This window comes from Conger conger, chromosome 3 (genome assembly GCF_963514075.1).
Source record: "Conger conger chromosome 3, fConCon1.1, whole genome shotgun sequence".
Classification (NCBI taxonomy): Eukaryota; Metazoa; Chordata; class Actinopteri; order Anguilliformes; family Congridae; genus Conger; species Conger conger.
Genome location: NC_083762.1, coordinates 17,686,186 through 17,706,150, shown reverse-complemented (window position 1 = coordinate 17,706,150; position 19,965 = coordinate 17,686,186). Strand labels below are relative to the sequence as shown.

The window sequence follows — 19,965 nt, the reverse complement described above, 5'->3', positions numbered from 1 at the left end:
ACGTTTGCGGTGGTATTGCAGAAAGAAATGAAATCTTTAGAGAAGAATGCTAAATGAAGCTTACCTAGTCATAACTGAGCAAGTGTTATGTCTCTTTAAGTCCCACTGCTACTTCAATTGTTCTGATTATGTATACATTTTCACAACCATAATTCTACCTGTGGTGCCATAGACATGCAAGTGAAATCGTATGTGTGATCTTATGAAAAGAGAAGTATGCAATAGTATGCGATACTTAATATGCATTGCACACGTTGTATTGCATATTAACAGGAAACTGTATCGTTGTACTTGAGAATAGTCGTATATCTTGCTAACTCATGACGTAATCATGTTTACATAAATTTCTGTTGAACAGTTTTAAGAAATCTACTCTTAGCTGTAACGTGAGGGGTATAAATACAACGCTGAGCGATTCGTAGGGCAATGCATTGCCAAGATAGTAACACCAGAGTGTACAGCAATATCTGTAGTGTCATCGAAGTTGAACGAACTCTGCTAATCCAAGTGCGTGCCCAGCACATGGTGTAACGAAATAGGCTATAACAGCAATGTGTTTAATAGTAAGCTGTTCGCTAAAGCTAACTGTGGCAGTTTGACAATCTACAAGAGAAATATTAATTTTGTGCAGTCTTGTACTCGATTCTTCGTGTATAGGATTTAGCTAGGGGTTCGTATAAAGTTGAGATGAGAACTCAATTCAATATACCCATAAACGGGTTTACTGACACGATACACTCGTAACTCTGCGGGTAGGAATCAATACAAAATGTTGACTAATTTTGGAACATAACGACTGCCTACTACTATTTCCTCCCACACAACACAGTACATCCAACCGGTAACGCATAACCTCCGTTTATTATTGACTGACAGCTTCATAACTAATAAACGCCTTTGTTTACAACGTGTAGATCCGGTCAGGGTGACGTAATTCCGCCAATCATGCGCAGGCAGGGTACTAGTAGGAACTAGAATATGATTTTGTTGCAAAACGTGAAAACAATAGATCTCGATCTGCAGCAAGTGGTTTGGTGCGATTTAATTGAATACATTATACCCACAAGCAAAAATTTGAACACACTGTTTTTTGGGGGGGTTTTCTACAACAACCTGTTAAAAAAGTGACAAGAATTTGCCAATAGTCTCCTGATCGTGTCCAATGATCAGACCGTGTGGTTACTTGAAATCAGCGCGGGAAGATTTGCAGCCATGGCGGAGGCAGTCGAAATACGTAATTTTAACGAACTGAGGCGAAAATACATTCATGACATTGCACAGGTTGGTGAAATTTGCTACTTCATAAAAAGTGCAATGAAATTTGTATACTGCGGATTATTTGTATTTACGTACTGTTTATGGAATTATGCAACAGAATCTGGGCGAGGCACACACCCTAATGATCACACTGAACAGTAACCTACAAGCTTGGACTGAGAGGACGGGAGAGTTGGAACATTTAGCCAAGGTGAGATTCTCATTAAACTATCTAACTAACACGACATTGACTTAACCTGGGTGTGAATATGTTGAATTTACACGCGATGTATTTTCGATGTATCATAGCAGATAGTGTCCTGAACTGTGATCTATTGCTTCAATTACGGACATAATCCAGTTTTAGATGGTACCTAACGTTGATATGCTTCATTCTCTGGATTTAATCGCAGGAATGAAAAGTTATGAAATATGTAGGCTGGTGTCCGTTTGCAGCTGGACGTTCTGAAATGTTTGAACCGTCAAGAGCAGAGCCCAGTCGTATCCTTCTCATTATTGGCACACATATCTCCTTCAGGTGTGGGCTACGTTTCAGAACAGGCTGGCATGCGTCTCGGCAGTATTGGTGGACGTTGAGGAAGACCGGACAGAGATTGGGACAGAGAGTGAGAGCTCACCACCGAGCTCCGAAGCACAGACTGGAGTCTCCTCTGTTGTCACAACATCTTAACATTTGCAATATTGTGATTAAACGATTTATGACAACTTTTGAGATTTGTGGGAAAAGGTTCAGTGTTACTGGGGCCCCACAATAACCAAAGCAAGTTTCCTGTGGAGAATCCACCTCTGACACCCAGTCTTCCTACAAGTTCTACTTTCCATTACAACCCACCACCTGTCATCTGCTGCTCACCTCCCTTCCTCTAACCTCTCATCATAAATAATTTAATACACATTTTTGTGTAATATGTGAAATCCAACAATTATTATTCTAAAACAGAATTGAAGCTTAAACCATTGGCCCATAGGGGTCCAACGATAAGTCAAAACAGATTTTGGCTTCAGAATTAATGACTTTGCCCATGGTGTTATAGCTTATGTATACAAGAAAGAACTTAATAGAATTAATAGAATAATTGTAACATATCAGTTTCAATATGAAGATAACCTACAATAAAAATTGAATGGTTATGACATAGTTGGAGTTTCTTGTCCTCTATTTGAAATGTAGTTTGACATTTTTTTAAATGAAATGGGAAAACCCTTTAAAATAGAAACTGTACTGTGCTTTAAATGGACATGATGCTTTATATGAGAATATTACATTACATTACATTAATGGCATTTGGCATTGAATTTTTATTTTAATAATTAATAATAATTTATATATTTTTAAACAAACAAACAAAGCAAAAGTATGACCAAACCGCTTACCTAGCCAAACTAAAAATACTGATACACAAAATAGTAAATCACAGAAAGACAACCATTAAGGTTCACAGGAAGGTAGGGAGGGAGAGGTGTTGCTTGAAGAGGTACGTCTTCAGTTTGCGCTTGAAGGTGGGAAGAGATTCTACAGTTCTGACCTCAATGGGGAGTTCGTTCCACCACCGTGGAGCCAGAACAGACAGTAGTCGTGAGCGTGAGGTGGAAGTTCGGAGAGGGGGAGGTGCCAAGTGGCCTGTGGAGGCTGAACAAAGAGGTCTGGCAGGGGTGTAGGGTTTGATGATTTTTTTGTAGGTAAGCTGGGGAAGACCCCTTAGCTGCTTGGAAGGCCAGCACCAATGTTTTGAATTCGATGCGAGCCATGACAGGCAGCCAGTGGAAGCAAGTAAGCAGGGGGGTGACGTGAGTATTTGGGAAGGTTGAAGACCAGACGAGCTGCTGCATTCTGGATAAGTTGGAGGGGTCTGATGGCGGGCGCTTGGAGGCCAGCCAAGAGGGAATTGCAGTAGTCCAGGCGAGACAGAACCATCGCTTGGACCAGGAGCTGGGTCGAGTAGGGGGTGAGAAAGGGGCGGATTCTCCGTATGTTGTATAGGAAGAACCTGCATGACCGGGTCACCGCCGCAATGTTTTCGGAGAGGGACAGTCTGCTGTCCATCACCATGCCGAGGTTCCTTGCACTGGGTGATGGCGTAAGTGTGGTATCCCCTATGGAAATGAATATACAGTGGCTTAAGTATTCTGACCCCTTTTTTCACTCACGATTGTGTTGTAGAAATAGATATAATTGCCATTTTTGCCCATCAATATATACTCCATAACCCATAATGACAAAGTAAAAACATGTTTTCATAAAATGTATTAAAAAGCAAAACCTGAAATCCCTTTTATATAAGTATTCAGATCCTTAATTCAGTACTTTGTAGAAGCCCCTTTGGCAGCAATTACAGTCTTCTTGGGTAAGTCTCTACAAGCTTTGCTCACCTGGATTTTGGCAGTTTATGCCACTCATCCTGGCAGATCCTCTGAAGCTCTGTCTGATTGGATGGGAAGCATCTTTTAACTGCCTTCTTCAGGTCTTTCCACAGTGGCTGGGCCACTGAAGGACAGTCAGAGATTCATGGCTGCATTAATTCTTCCCTTAATTCTGACGAGTCTCCTTGCCCTTGCCGCTGAGAAACACTCCCCTTGGCATGATGCTGCCACCACCGCCATGCTTCACCGTAGGGACGGTGTTATCCAGGTGATGAGCAGTGCCTGCCATTCGGCAGACATAGTGCTTGGTGTTCTGTCCTAAGAGTTACCTTTTTGTTTTATCAGAGAGTTCCTTGGACTTCATGGCTTGGGTTTTGTCCTGACGTGCAGTGTGAATTGTGGAACCTTATATACACACGTGTGCCTTTCTAAACTCAATTCAGTTTGCCACAAGTAGACTCCAAATTATGTTCTAGGACAAGTAAAGCAAACAGGATGCACCCGACCACAATTTGGAGTGCCACGGCAAAGGGTCTATATGAAAATGAGAGATTTCTGTTTTTGAAATAATTTCTAAAAAAAATGTCTACAATACAATAAAGTTCCTGCAAAATGTGAACGGGACTGAATACTTTCTGAAGCCACTGTATGGGTATGAGAATACCACACAGCGGTACATTCTTTAAACAAATGCAATGTCTAAATTTGTGTTTTTGCCTGAAAGCAAGTTAATATGGAAATGAATGAAGCAGATATGCTTGAGTGTTATTGAGGTGTATACATTGCTGCTGATTTGTCAACACAGCAAAATAGTGGGTAATAATGCCCCTTTTCTCACAAAGAATTGATTTGAATATTGAGATGAAAGGTAGGCCCATTTATATTTATATTATATTAAAGGGATTTATACTGGGATGGAACTATGTTACAAAAATAAGCCATGCCTAGCACTATGCAGTGAGAACTTGTATTTCAGTAGTTTGCTTAAAAGTTAAGGAAAAGGCATATTATCTGCAGATTAGGTTTGGCACCTTCAGGGGTTTGGCAGGACTGCAGCACAGGAGGCCCAGCATGCCTGCCTGGGGGCAGCAGTGCAAGGATGTCCAATCCCCCTGAAGGTGGGACCAGAGCTGGGGGCAGCAGTGCAAGGATGTCCAATCCCCCTAAAGGTGGGACCAGAGCTGGTGGGACCAGAGCTGATGGATTCCAATTTATTTTGACTTACCTTATCAGCGTTAGTTGTCATGTCAGTTGAAAGCTAGCATACTTGTTGTTAGAATTATGTAAAATATGTGCAATTGATCTTCAACCCTGCAAATGTCCAGGAAACTGTTCAAACTAATTCAGTTTACCTAGTGTCCACAACTAATCAGTCTGTTATTTGTGTTTTATGAGCTGAGCTCCTAGTTGTCATTAGTGACAACACAACTACAATACAAAGCTTTATTGGCAGGATTTCCCCAAGGTTTAAAGTTACAAAATAGAACACTTCTTCACACCAACAGATGACCCCACCCTTTACCTTAAAAACTGGGCCATTGTGTCTTTTAGTTGTTATGCTAAATGGGGAGTAAGATTTCTTGTCATTGTTCCAGATGGACAAGCCCAACTTGATAGGCCACAAGCTAGGCCCTTGAAATAGGAGCCAGCTGGCACTGGGTGAGGGGCTAGGTTGTGAGTATAGTACAGAACAGTAGATTGCCTTTGTGCCACGGTTTTCTACAATATTACACATTTAAGTTCTTTCCCACTAAATTCACATCAATTAAGTTCAAGCAATGAAATTGATTGCATTTGAATCAAGCTCTAGTTGGAAGGAAAGACATTCGACTACAGAATTTCTGTTCATAACATACAGTAGGCTAAGGACTATGGGATTTATGATACCAGCAAACTGATATGTAGCTTCCATGTGAATAGGCTAGGTTTTACTAAAGCATAAAAGACCATTTCAGCCATGTTAGTCAGGTAGCAATCTAATCTCTCACAAAACATATTGGTATAAGTATGCCATATGTCATCACCTGCTTCCTTCCACACATTCATCACTCTTGTTAATTCCATGGCATTGATAATGAAAAACATGGCTATACGGTGGAAGCGTGGAGGATATGTGTATTTCTCATCCCATTTTGTAGAAACAATCAAAGAACAAAAACTAAATCTAATTTGTGTAAACATTCTGCTCCTGCTGAGAAGATGCTACTACAGTGACCTTCAGTGACCTACGTGGTCCAGGCGGGCTGCAGGGTCTGCTGGTCTTTGTTTTTGCCTTAAGATGAGCAACTAATTCAGCCCCAAGAAAGCAGGTGAGGTGAGTTAACTATGTAATAGACTGCTGTAATTGATCAGTTGCGCGGAGAAACAACAAAACCCAGCAGACTCTGTGACCTGCCAGGACCAGGAATGAACATCACTGCACTACTCTCACTTGATGGTGCCCAGGTCCCGCCCTGAAATGAAATCAGATAGTTGTACTTTGTTAACCATCCTGAGATAAAAACAAGGAACACAGTCATAATAGCTAAAGGTTAACCTACTACCACTCATTTGTGCATTCTGCAGTTATCTTTTCTTCTTGCTTTCATGCTATACCCTTTAGTCAAGACAAATCAACTTGCACAATCCAGTGTCTGTTTCCAGTCGCCTTCATGGAGAAGCCAACCACAACATAAGTAACATTTTGTACAGAGAAAACTGTAATGATTGATTTGCCGGTGTGGTTCTGGCCAGATGGGGGGAAAAGAACTTGTAGAGACCATGGGAAGGAGAGGATTTATATATAAAAAACAAGTCTCCCATTGTAGCTTATGTGGTAAAAGCATCAAACCAGTCTGTATATGTTAATGAAGGTGGAACGTTTATCGTAAATTTTGACTTAATTTGTACAAATCTCTCTGATCTCAGGGTGTAAATTAGACGCCATCAAATAATGGTAATTTCCTCACCTCAGGAAAAGGCAGCAGTACAATGTATTTTTAAAAGTTTGCATTTATCCAAAATATGCAGACCACACTGGTGGCAAGCAGGACAGTCTTGCAGAGAGATACACAACTGGACAAAGCCTTGTTAAGGACACATCATTGTGCAAGATTGCACCTCTGGAAGATTTATCTGTCTTCAGCAGCTGCCTATGCAGTGTAGCTAATGTATACTTCAAAGCAAGGACTGTGCAGCTCACAGCAGAAAAAGTGGCAGAGGCTGACAGCACATGACTTTGAGGATACACATGCTGATGTTGAATTGGGGGAAAACGCTGCAGCCACGGAACATGCCCAATAAGAAGCAACTGCTCAGCCACTCATGAAACATTGGAGCAGAAGCTGAAATGGTCCTTAACAGCTCTGCAGAAGCAGCATTATCCGTGCATCCCATCGCCAGTTTTCGCCAATTTGGGGCAGTTGGACTGGCAAGTAGAGACAATAGTAAGTCTCCCTGTACATGAACATCGTAAAACAACGTAAAACAAGGGATTACAATGTGCACATACAGACAGCATGTGATCCAACTGGAAACTGGTTTATTTTTTTCTCTTCATTGTTTAAAACATTGAAAGTTTTCAAAAACCTTTAAATTGTGACTGTCTGGAGGGAAGATGATCTTTACATGAGTACAGACCTCCCTGTCACTCAAACTCACACACAAACCAAGCTGAACGATGTTCCTCCAAATGCAGTTAAAAATACATGAGAAACACATTGTTGACCAATGCTCTGAGGTTTCACAGCAAAATGAAGCAGTTGATGCAGATGAGAACAGTGCTGTGATTTAATGATGAGAGGGGAAACGTGGTCCCCGCACATTTGATCCACATGGCACCATTCCTCTCTTAGAGGACCAAAAGTCATGTTTAGCATCTAAGAGTCCCAACAAATCAAAAAAAAAAAAAAAAAGTAAAAACAGGCTTCCAAAACTCGTTCGGCCTGGTGAGTATCAAGAGAAGCAGTGCGCCTTTTCATTTTATTTTATGCACAAGTGTTGGTAGCAGAATAAACAGTCGCCAAATTTGTAAGATGATTTTGGTGCGAAATGTCCTCCTCTCTTCGAGTGCGGCCAGGATTCAGTTTAGGTGGCATACAACAGGTCTTTCAAAAGGAAGCAATATCGTATAACGGGGTCTCCTTCATAGCAGTAGAGGCCTGCAATATAATCGGCACAAATTGTGCAAACCTATGCCGGCTGGACAGGCTGTACTGCTGCACAGGCCTCTGTTCGAGATCAGTTTGAGGCTCCCAAGATGGTTTTCAATGTTTCCACCGTTTCCACCGTTTTCGCCGGGGTGGGCGGGTCCCGTCCGAGCCCCATAAACCGCAGCTGACACATTCTCAGAATGAGTACCAAACATTGTGACAATGTTCCAAAGGTCTTAGCACCAAGGTAGTGGCACAGAAACCCCCAAGCTGCATGTCCTCAATGCATTTATTTACCTCGCGCTGCCCAGAACAATGCCGGGATTTACCACTGAACGTGGGTGGTACATCCCAGCTGGCAACAGAAAACCACCCCTTCCGAAGACAATCACAGCTTGACCAAAAAAAACAAGTTGAGCACCCCTCATCAGTTCTTCTACACGCCCCTTGTCAGAAAGAATGAAAGTGATCTCATCATCCAGCAGCTTCAGAAGCTGGCAGTTACATAACAAAGCACTGGGTGCCAGAGAGCAGGGACTGACACTGAATAGAGTGAGCATCCACATCTCAACAGTGTTATCATCTCCAACAGATGCAGATCCACAGTGAGAAACAAAGGTGTGGGCATAATACACATTTTCTCACAAAGAAAGATTTGTAGCTGCACTTTTATATAGAAACTGTAGAATTGAAGCAAAATGCTTTCAACGTTGTGTGGGTGCGTGTATTTGTTAGTAGTCTGTTCTTCACAAGAAGAGTTTTTCACAATCTTAAAAAAAAAATTACAAGGTTCTGTTAAACAGGCAAATAAATCTAAAGCATGTCTGTTGAATTTACACCTCAGCATTTATCTTCCCTCCACTTCCTCCCCCCCCTCCCCACCCACCCCCAAACCTCTCCCATTGCGTTTTTCAAAAGTTAAAAATATCCATCAAAAAAAAAAAGGTTATGCTGGCTTTTCAGATATAGGTGGATGAATGAAGTCTTGATTCTTTTCAGGTTGCATGTTCGCTCATCTTCGAAATGAGTCATTTCCTTGAGCAAGACGGTCCTTTGTGGAACAGGTAGATCGGCCGCTGAAATCCTGCAAGCCAGAGAGAAGTTTCACTCAAATAATGATGTGGCAACAGAAACACAAACAGCTTTTCAGTAGAGCAGCGCTACTCAACTCCACATCCTGCAGGCCGCAGTGTATGCTGGCATTTGGTTCAACCGTGCCCTACACCATCTAATTTCACCAATTAGCTTATTATCAGAACCAAGCAGGTAAAATAATTAAAGAAATCAGGTGGTGTAGCGCACGGTAGGAGCAAATACCAGCAGACACTGCGGCCTGCAGGACGTGGAGTTGTGTAGCTCTGCAGTAGAGGGATGCTTTATGGAAATTCTGTATTTTTGGTATTAATGCACAGTTATTATTGACAAATAAGTGGTGCAGCAAACTGAAGTACATCTGTTGACCTGAACGCCAAAAAGAACCCCTTATACATTTTAATCAACCAACCAAAACAAACTCAACAAAGCCACAATTCCTTGTTTGCACAGTTCATTTTCCTGAATAGTTCAAATGCGATTTGAAAACAACCACAGTTTGTCAGAAAAATATGCTTTAGTGAGTATTCTTCAGACTTGAAAAAATATATTTTTACGTGCGCATAAATACTTTCAGTGAATTTCTGTGCACTGTTTTTCCCCTTAAGGCTCTGTTATTTTGAGTGTCCATTATTACTTGCAGATTTATGCATCCATGAACTTCCAGTACTCCAAATATAAATACGCTTATCTGCAAATGACACTTGGTTCTTAATCAAAACATGACAATTCTAATTGCACCTGAACAGAATGTCACCATTCACATGAATAGGGCGGCCTGTAGCGTAGTGGTTAAGGCAAATGACTGGGACACGCAAGGTCAGTGGTTCTAATACCGGTCTAGCCACAATAAGATCCGCACAGCCGTTGGGCCCTTGAGCAAGGTCCTTAACCCCGCATTGCTCCAGGGGAGGATTGTCTCCTGCTTAGTCTCATCAACTGTACGTCGCTCTGGATAAGAGCGCCTGCCAAAAGTCAATAATGTAATGTAATGTAATGAATCATGGTCAAGCCATGAAGTGACATGTGCACCGCACCACACCTCCCATGTTGCTGTGTGTGTAAAACACTCTTGGTCCATTCCAAATACAAGCTTACACATAGTCACTAGCTACCGATGACAGGGAGTAACAGGATACTTTCTTTGGAATTAGCCAAGCACACATTCAGCACCTGCCAATCAAATAGGCCCACCACAAGTAAGACTAAAGCCAAGCACGCAATTATCTAAGATTATATACATAAGGAAATCCAATGTTGCAGAACCAGCCAATGTAAATTGGACAAATGGGTGGAACAAAAAAGAATATCTCTGCAAAGTTACACACCACTGGAACATAACACAAATTTTACTTATTTGAGAATTTGGTGTTCAGTTGATGGCTACCACCAGGTCTCGACATATGGCTGCACTAAGCATTTGGCTTAGGTCCCAGCCTGCCTGCTTATTTGGTAGGTTTGCCAATGCATACACCATACAATGAAGAAAACCAAATAGAAAAAATTGAGGGCCCCAGTCCCTTGAATTAAAGACACAAGGTCCCTCCAATAAATACTGAAAATTAGATCCCCAAATGATCACATACAGCTGGCTCCAGAACTATTGGCATCCGTAAGTGGGTGGCCATAATTTTGGCACCTGTGTTTTTCAGAAAAATATACATTAGTAATGGTAAATTACTAAATAAAAAACAATGAAACATTAATTCATTCATTCTCCTAACCCGCTTATCCTGAACAGGGTCGCAGGGGGGCTGGAGCCTATCCCAGCATACATTGGGCGAAAGGCAGGAATACACCCTGGACAGGTCGCCAGTCCATCGCAGGGCACACACACACTCATACCTATGGGCAATTTAGACTCTCCAATCAGCCTAACATGCATGTCTTTGGACTGTGGGAGGAAACCGGAGTACCCGGAGGAAACCCACGCAGACACGGGGAGAACATGCAAACTCCGCACAGAGAGGCCCCGGCCGACGGGGATTCGAACCCAGGACCTCCTTGCTGTGAGGCGGCAGTGCTACCCACTGCACCATCTGTGCCGCCCCAACATGAGCAAATTAATTCAAATAAAAGTATACTGTTTTGAACATAAAATATACATAATTATCCATTTTCTTTATTATATGCAGCCTTTTTTCTAAATTTGTATTAAGGTTGCCAATAATTCTGGAGCCCACTGTACCTTAAGCTTATTACCTTAAGAAATTGTACAGATTTTTGGCAATGAACAACACAATTTCTTATCCAGTTTATTTAGGAATGGCACTACAACAAATTGCATTCTGATTTTTTCCAGCCCAATTACATCCAATTACAGCTCAAGAACCATTTCTTTGTTAGAAGGTTTTGATTCAGACAGACAGACTAATGTTATTTGAATGTCTTTTCTCCCCAATTTGGAAGGCCCAGCAGTATTTTACGATTGTTGCAACATCCTCTATTTATTTGAGAGAGGGCAGCCAAGCATGTGCTCTCCCCTGAGATCTCAAGCCCCACTTCTCATCACACCGCGGTTTGCAAGTCAGGCTCGCACAGACACGAGGAAGACCGCTCATTTGCAGGTTCACAGGAGGGCTTACGAGTGCCCGAGTAACCAGGGCAGGGTCGCCGGTGTGCAATGAGATGCCATAATCCCGGCAGACTGAAACCCTCCCACGGTGACAATACGGCCAATTGTCCCCCAGAGCCACAGGCCTCAGTCAGCACTGGCACAGTCAGGATTAGAAACACAAGAAGTCAGTTGCTTCATTTCCAGGATGTACTGCGCCAGCTGCCAAAGCTATGGTGTCAGAGAACTGGTGCAGGCTGGTCGGGGGCTCATGACCGAGGCCTCCCTGCCATTCGCCAATAAGTCCGAATGTTCCCTGGCAACTGAAACGCTCTCTCCCTGGGCAATGCCATGGCCAACTGATTTGCCACTCCTGGCTATAGTCAGCATAGGCATGGTCTGAGTCCACCAATCACTGCACATGAGCTACAGCGGTTGAAATGTAATTTCATTCTATGAAGCCCTGCACATTTACTGGCATGAGATTTTTGATTTCATGTTTATCACACCCAGCAAGTTACTAAAAATAAATTTGTTTCCGTAATGTTTGCAAGGTTATTGGCTCTTCTGAACACCACTTTCCATTCTGGCTCCCCTTTTGTCACACTGATGGAGAGGCAGGTTTGCAGTAGATGAGACGGTTGTGGAAGGGAACTAACCTCTGGAAGAGCTCTTAGGAGTGCCAATGAGCTCATAGCTGGAAAAGCCCACTTCTGATGTCAGGTAGGAGGTGAACCGATCTGGCTTGAAACGGATATTGTAGTAATTCTTATAGGTGGTCTCCTGGAGAGGTAGGACGAATAAAATTAAAAACAGACATTTTACGCCAGATGAGAGGCTGTCATGTTATGACTTCCTGATATTTTTCATCATTATGTGGACATAGATAAACCTCCTAAAGCTAACACAATGTTACAAAAAGTATAATGCACACTTAAATGTCATATTTTCAAGGAACTTAAAAAAGCATGAGCAAATGGATTTTCATTTAGAGAATCTAATCAGTTAAACACACTTAATAGTTTTTACTTGAGGCTGCAATCTAAAATGGTGGATTTCCCCGACATTGCTCCTTCCAGTCTTTTCAGGTAACAGGCACGTAGCATACGAATCCTTGCTGAGCAAGGGCGTGTATGTTTTGACTTGCAGCGATGATGTTAATGTGTTCGAGCCGGCACAGCAACCTGCTGGTTTTAGCAGCCACGGGCCCCAGAGACCAGCGCAGCAGAGGCTTGTGGGAGCAGTACTTCCACACTCTCCTCTCCGTTCAGCAGCAGGGGTTGGTGGTTTGTCACAGCAATTGACACGTGGCTTTCCTCAATTCCCATTCGCAGCTTTATGAACCATAACTGCGGGTGGTGTTTTCATGACCCTTCAATCACTCGCCGATTTTCACAAATTAAAAGTTCTGCACTGCAGTTGCGGAGTGCGGGCAACAGGCTCAAAACGAGCCAATAATTGTAAGCCTTGGATGTCACCAGTTGCGGAGTATATGTTATAAGGTCAGAAAGACCCAAATAGCCTACCATAAGGATATGGAAGGATTATGCATGATATTCACAATCCACTTCAAATGTACAACGTTATGTAACCACCTCCCATTCTCTCATTGGCTTTTCATTCCTCTACATTCCCTCACAATGTCATACACACATTCAGGTTCTTTGTCTGCACTTTAAATCCTTTTCTAATCTCTCCCACTTCGTCCAGGTCTAATAGTCTTCCTCCCAAATTCATGTTTTGTCCCCTTCCCCGTCCTGCCTCCTTCGCTCAGTCTCATTCTGTGCCTCCCTCCCTCCCTCAGCCCTCTCTCACCGTGAGCCTCTTCCTCTTTCCGTACGAGGCCCATGGCTGCGGCTCCAGAATGAAGATCCCGCCAGGCTGCAGGTGCCTGAAGGCCCGTTTGAAGAGGCGCTGCACCCCGCCATCGCCCCAGTTCAGATGCACCCATTTGGTCATGCTCAGGCACAGGATGACATCATACTCGGGCTGCTGGGTGTGTAGCTGTGTGTCGTTCTCCAGGACGTAGTTTCCCTGCAAGGGAGGGACGGGGGCAGGGTCAAGGGGGTGGTCAGATATCCCCAAACACCAGTCTTCACCTAATTCTGACACAGACTTACTTCTACATTAGAGCGTTCCTGAATGTCTGCTATGCACTCACTGAGCACTTTATTAGGAACAACTGTACACCTACTTATTCATGTGATTATCTACCAGTGCAATGCATAAAATCACGCAGATACTGGTCAGGAGCTACGGTTAATGTTCACATCAACCATCAGAATGGGGGGGAAATCTTAGAGATTTCGACTGTGGCATGATTGTTGGTGTCAGATGGGCTGGTTTGAGTATTTCTGTAACTGCTGATCTCCAGGGATTTTCATGCATAACAGTCTCTAGAGTTGGACGGTGCGAAAAACAAAAAACATCTAGTGAGCAGCAGTTCTCCAGGCTGAAACACGTTGTTAATGAGAGGTCAGAGAATGGCTACGCTGGTCGAGGCTGACAGTAACACAACCAACTACACATTACAACAGTGGTATGCAGAAGTGCATATCTGAACACATGAAGCGGCAAGCCTTTAATTGGATAAGTTACAGCAGCAGAAGACTTAATAGATACCTAATAAATACCTAATAAAGTGCTCACTGAGGGTATATCCAAAATGCTTCCCTATAAAATGGCCATTTGAGTACATGTACAGACATGTCTTTCTGAACATCCAATCATAAGTTCACCTTGTTTGTCCTGTGGAGGAAAGTACATTTAAATAGAAACTGAAAGAAATGACAAAAGCAGCATGTTGGAGGCTGTTTGATAAGGTATTATTAGGAGACTAAAAATGGACATCCACAATGCATCTTAAATAAGCAGGAGCAATAATTTTATTTTCCTTCACAGTGCTGAGAGTACTCTCTGTGTTTTAAACTTGGTTTTATGCAAGTGGGTTTTAAACTTGGTTATACTATGAAAGACTTCCCTTAATTACATTTAAAAAATAAAAAATAAATTTGATTCTTCCTTCTAGTCACAGGATTCTGTGTACATAGTTTCCAATCCAACAGTGACTTGGATCTGTCTAATTTCCAAACTTCTCTTCTGAGCAATCTTAATTATATAATGCAATACAATTATGATAATGATAACCAACTATTGATTAGAACTGAGGTACCTTTTTTCTTTGTTTTATTGGCCTTGGTTGTACAGTAATCCTGGCCAATCAGGCTTTAATTATAAAAATCCAATCCACCCAGGTTTTGGTATGCACAACCAGTGCACAGTCTTCTCCAAATTAACATTAGTTAGAATAAACCGACAGTTGTAGGTAACAATAAAACTGGAAAAACTTGACCTTTCACAAACATCAAATGAAAGGAGCGTTGTTGACAAATGCATGCTGAAGCCTGCAATCTGAGATGCACCGAAATGCAGACGCACAGCGTCACACTCGAGCCCCCAACACATTAACACCCTACATTAATACACAGCTACTGAGCAGCCAAATGTTTCTGCATACACACTTAAAACAGATCAATATATACAAGCACAAACAAGACAGTACACCGACAGCCACACATACCCATTAACACACACACACACACACACGCCTCTCTCTCAGACTTAAACGTGGGGTTTTAAATTACCTTTCACAAAATCACACTACCAAAATCAGCCGTATGCATGAACAGACTCTCTCTCCCCCTCTCTCTCGTGCCCTCTCTCACTCAGGGGCGAGGCTGGCTGCTAACGCTAGCCATGTTGTGAGTGTGCGAGAGAGAGAGAGAGAGATAAAGCAAGTCAGCAGTAAGGCAGAGGGGAAGTGTGCAGCAGTGGGCGTGATCCAAGGTCTTTCGGAGAGGACGAGGAGACAAACAACCCCTCTCCCCCACCCCCCACCCCCCCCATTCCCCACTCACAAGGGGAAATACTGAATTCCATCAACTGCTCATCAAATTCCACCCTCACGCTGAGACACAAAACAAAAGTGCAGGCCTAACGCTGCACAAACAGAAGGCCCCTTGTGCTGGGGTTTCCATTCGGACTCCAGCTGTCTGCAGAGACAAACACGATCTTAGAGTGCGCCGTCACAGCTGCCTGCAAACTACTCAGCTCAGGGCTGAGATGTGGTAGGCCTCACACGGTAGTCCTTACGCTGTACAGTGCCAGCGCAAATACTTCAGAGAATATGGACTTTATACCATCACACAAATACATATACACACCAAATAACTACTGCAATTATGGAAAGGCACATATACTCACACACACACACACACACACACACACACACACACACACACACACACACACACACAAGGCTATGTACAGTATGCTAGTTTATCCAGTTTTGTCAAAACAAATAACTGGAACAATTAACAGGCAGCTGGGGCACTTCTTGTCATGCTATGCCATGAAATGGAGAACACAGTTTAAGGTCAGTGTCAGGGTGAATTAACCTCTTGAAGGGACGATTATGAAAAAGGTCAATTTTGTAACAAATTTTGCATTCATCCATCAGGGCCCGGAGAATGGTTCGCACAAGCCCTGCAGTAGCTTGTGACCAATGTCTGACCCAAATATATTGTTTACATACCAACACACTGATAAGAAAGTAGTATCCTGCCACAACACCGCTAAGGTAGACTATGGAGCGCAAGTTACACAACCCTTACAACACTGACATGAAGCTAATCAATCCCAGCATGTGAGATCATTGATTGAATTGCGAAATATTACATGGGGCAGAGGCCAAAATTTCATTTTCACTAATAACAGAGCTAAGTTAATAATCAAGCCAATACACAAGCCCTTACCTTGACAAAGGAGACATTGGCAGGGAAGTCCCCAGGGATGGTGTGTAGAAGGGGGGGTGCTGCAATAGGGCCCCTACAGATCCGCAGTGAAATAGGAAATGGCCGGCCTACACCAAGAGGCACTCGAGTAGCCAAAGCACCTTCTGTCAGTCCCCCCTTTCCTGCCTTCGTCTCCTTCCCTGAACCTCTCCTTTTTCTGGGATCTGAGGGGAGAGTGTCCATTGGCGTAACCGCTTCTTGCTTCAGTCCTGCTTCCCGTTTGCCCTCCATTTTGTTTCCTCCCTTTTCAGTCAACTTTGCTTTCTGCTCCTGGATCCTGTGCTTCTTCTCATCCTTCCATCCGCCCTCCTGGGTTTTAATTCCAGTCCCCTCCTTTGCCTGCCACCCCGCCGCGGAACGTCGGGCCTCTTGCGCCTGCAGCTCCGACAGGTAGTGCCTGATGTTCTGGCGCGCTGCGTGAACCAGCCCGCCGTCGATGTCCAGCCCTAGGATGCGGGCAGGGTGCCAGTTGGTGGCGATGGTGAGGGTCATGTGGCCCGTGTTGCAGCCCAGGTCTAGCACTGCTTTCCCCCGGAACCACTCTGGCTTCAGCACACGCAGACGTGGGTCCTCACTCAGACCGAGGTTGCGATAGCCATAATACTTATTGTAGTTGCCATACTGGAACTTCTGCTGCTTGCGACGATTCCGAGGCTGCTGGTGTCCAAACCTACCGCTGGCAGGGAGGCTCCCTGCTCCCCCACCCCCGATCGGTGTATGGAAGGTTTGAGGTCGCTTCCCTGAACCAGGTCCTCGGCCCCTGTCCACGCTCCCCTTCTTAGCCGACGGGGTGGGGGTGACGGAGGAGTCGGACTTGCTGGACGTGCGCCTGCGCTTGCGATGCCGGGCCGGAGGAAGCTGCTGGGTGGATGAGGACGTGACGGGGGCTGAATTCGCCGCGCCTTGCGTCTGAGACTGGAGGCTGGTGCTCGTCGCGACGTGCGACTGGCTGCGTGGCAGGATGGGCGGCACGACCTCGTCACGGCAGTTGATGGAGGTGTTGAGCTCATACGGGCGAGGGGACTCCGGAACAGGTGTGAGGAGGACAACAGCACCCGCCTTGGGGGCCTCGGGAACCACACTTGCTGCTGCTGGATCCCTGGGTGCAGGCAGTGATGGCAAGGACGCCCCTCCAGCTGCGGCAGCACACCCCTCACCCGGCTTGCTCTTCTCAGACAAAGAGAGGTCAAGCTGTGCAGTTGCCATGCCCCCTCCTCCTCCTCCATGATGCCGGTTACGATGTCTCTTCCTCCCCCCGCTCTTCAAAGGCGACACAAGGATATTACTGTCCCCACCAGTGCTGTTAAGGTTTAAAGGGTCTGTGATGTCTTTGGGAATGAGTATTTCCACGGGATCACGACTCTTAGCAGGCAACGGCGAAGACTTTGGTGTCTCGGCATTCAGGGCCCGGTTCACTTCCTCGTCCAGCAAGCTGTTCAGATTGAGTGGGTCAAAGATGTTCCCGCCCAGCAGGAAGTTGGTCGGTAAGACTGGGTCACTCTCGGAGTTAGCCCGCCGCCTCCTCTTGCTAAACCCTGGGTGCTTGAAACCCACATTCATGCTGTAGCGGCGCTTGTTCATTTTCTGCTGCTGTGGTTGTTGTTGTTGTTGTTGTTGTTGTTGTTGTTGCAGCCCGTTTTTTGGGCGAAAATGGTTCCGGGGCCCCAGGCCCATGCTTTCAGTGCGGCTGCAGCCCCCAGAAGAATTTGAATCATTGGTCAGCTGCTCTGTCAGGACCACACTGCCAGAGAAAGCGGCTACACTGCAGGCGGTGCCATCTTCCAAACTACCAGATGTGGCCACCAAAGCTTTGGGGGCATTAGTGCAGCTTCCAGTACATTCTGCGAGCTGTTGGGGTTGCTGATGCGTCATGGGGTCCCCTCTTCCATCACCAGCTAAAACAGTCTCTTTGTCCACTGACATCTCGATCATCTTCCACTCAATACTGCAGAGACTGATTCTGGAGCTGACGGTTAACTTTGAAAGGGAATTAAATATACATTGTTAAAATTGTATTCTACAACTAATCAATATACACTTTAAAAAGACAAGCTAAACATGTTAGCTGGCTATGTACTTACTCTGGAATGCCATTTTCTTGATTTGTTTAAAAGACTTGTCTTATTTATGTTGCGGTAGGCGTGCTTCCTGGATTCATACTCGACAGTACACTGAAAAGACATGCGTCTTCAGAGCACTGGCTGCATAACTTCCTTGCTGTCTGACAGTAGCTACAAGCTTGGAGCACAAGCCAGTAAGCCACTCATGACAAGCTTTGCGAGAAAGCCAGCAGAGAAAACGCGTGTGCGTCCAACGACGTAAATCCACCCTCCTCTGCACGCCTGTGTGAACCCGCCTCCTCTGTATTGAGAAAAGTGCAATCGATTTACATAAACCCGCCTCTGAAAGAAACGTAACCAAAGCTAATGAATTATTCATTAGCAACGAGAGCTCTCGGAAGAAAAAAGGCACACGCACACACATTCACATAGGGATAGAGCGATAGGCTCTCTCACACACACAACGCCTGGTCGCCGCTCTCTCCGCCTTCTTTAAAGCTTAGCTGCCCCAGCCCTCCCTCCCTCCCTCGAATGACAGTATATTCTACAAAATGAAAAAAAAAATCCACCCAAAACTGACTTAGCGCGCAAATATTTTTACCTCGTCTGCAAGTTTCCGTATTCAATACATTTTATACAAAAGTATAATACGGATCAAAATAATTAAACCTGGAAGACCCCCTCCAAAAATCGATTGAATGTAATATAAAAAAAAATAGTTCAAACTCGCAGTCAGTCTGTGTGTGAGTGTGTATGTTAGTGAGCTCGTTCCCAACTCCCCTACGCTCAAGTAAGTAGACCAAGCTTGAGCTGCTGGATCTCGCGCTGCGTTTCAGCCCCTCTACGCTTTTTATATGCCGTCGTAGAGCCTTAAAAAGACAGATAGACAGCCATTCTAACCAATAGTTTAGTGCTCTGGGGCTCGTCCTCCCGATTGTAACCAATGGAATATACTGAGAGGCTGGAGTTAATAACAACCCCCCTTCTAGTTCAGTAGGTATCTGACTCGATGCCTGTCGCCAGAAAACTACCTCTCATCGACAGGGGAGAATACCGCAAAACGAAAGCTTGTTTTAGAATGAAAAGCGTTAGTAAGCATTTAAGTAAATCTACTTGACAGTGATGAACAGTAGAAAAATCATTTATTTAACTTTTCCTGTGGAGAACAGGAATCTGACCTGGACACCTATTGCCCGTGTAAACAACCTTCGGTGTTGTGTAGTGGTTTTTTCGTTTATTGTCTTATTATTTCAAGACAAACGTGTCAGCACATGTGGATAGGATATGGATGTTTTTGAATTTGATATAAATGTGTAGTCATTCCAGAAAATAAAAGGTATTTTTCACCAACTCGTTTCCTGCCCCTCCCCCCTTCTCACCCCCCTCTTCCTCCTGTTTCGGAGTGCTACTGTATGTTCGGGATATGTAGTTTTTATTTTGTGAAGTTTCTACTGTCTTCCCCATCGTGTTTGGGCCAGGCACAGCCAGGTTTGGATGGCGTATGAAGTCAAATTACTTCATAGTTCATATACTTATTAACAGCGTTATGAATATTATAAATATTATGTTTTAGTAATTTTAGCTAAAGTTCTCTGATCATTCTTCTGTACTTAAGTTATTTCGTAATTGCCAAATAA

General features: G+C 44.1%; 1 protein-coding gene and 1 long non-coding RNA gene across 3 annotated transcripts; one reads left to right on the top strand and one right to left on the bottom strand.

The window, feature by feature from the left end:
• Positions 1 to 936: 936 nt before the first annotated feature.
• LOC133125153 (uncharacterized) lies at positions 937 to 2,416 on the top strand. Its single transcript, XR_009708386.1, has 3 exons — positions 937 to 1,281; positions 1,376 to 1,468; positions 1,796 to 2,416. It is a non-coding gene; the product is annotated as an uncharacterized LOC133125153 (long non-coding RNA).
• Positions 2,417 to 8,668: 6,252 nt separating this feature from the next.
• Positions 8,669 to 19,142, bottom strand: mepceb (methylphosphate capping enzyme b). Of its 2 annotated transcripts, XM_061234917.1 has the most exons (6): positions 18,930 to 19,142; positions 18,350 to 18,629; positions 16,230 to 18,245; positions 13,231 to 13,449; positions 12,075 to 12,198; positions 8,669 to 8,853 (listed from the first exon to the last, which is right to left on the bottom strand). In XM_061234917.1, the coding sequence occupies exons 2-6, from the start codon at positions 18,449 to 18,451 to the stop codon at positions 8,798 to 8,800; spliced, it is 2,517 nt and encodes an 838-aa protein (XP_061090901.1). In that variant the 5' UTR covers positions 18,452 to 18,629; positions 18,930 to 19,142; the 3' UTR covers positions 8,669 to 8,797. The 2 variants fall into 2 exon arrangements, with proteins under 2 accessions (XP_061090901.1, XP_061090899.1); XM_061234915.1 differs by lacking the exon at positions 18,930 to 19,142 and having other exon boundaries at positions 18,350 to 18,826.
• Positions 19,143 to 19,965: the final 823 nt, after the last annotated feature.

What these genes read in the sequence shown, in the direction of transcription:
- mepceb (XM_061234917.1), bottom strand. Translation starts at nt 18,451, where the DNA reads ATGTCTTTTCAGTGTACTGTCGAGTATGAATCCAGGAAGCACGCCTAC. An exon ending in GAAAGAGGAAGAGGCTCACG is followed by an intron (nt 12,199 to 13,230) that starts GTGAGAGAGGGC and finishes CTACCTCTCCAG; the next exon opens with GAGACCACCTATAAGAATTA. An exon ending in TCCTAAGAGCTCTTCCAGAG is followed by an intron (nt 8,854 to 12,074) that starts GTTAGTTCCCTT and finishes TCTGGCTTGCAG; the next exon opens with GATTTCAGCGGCCGATCTAC.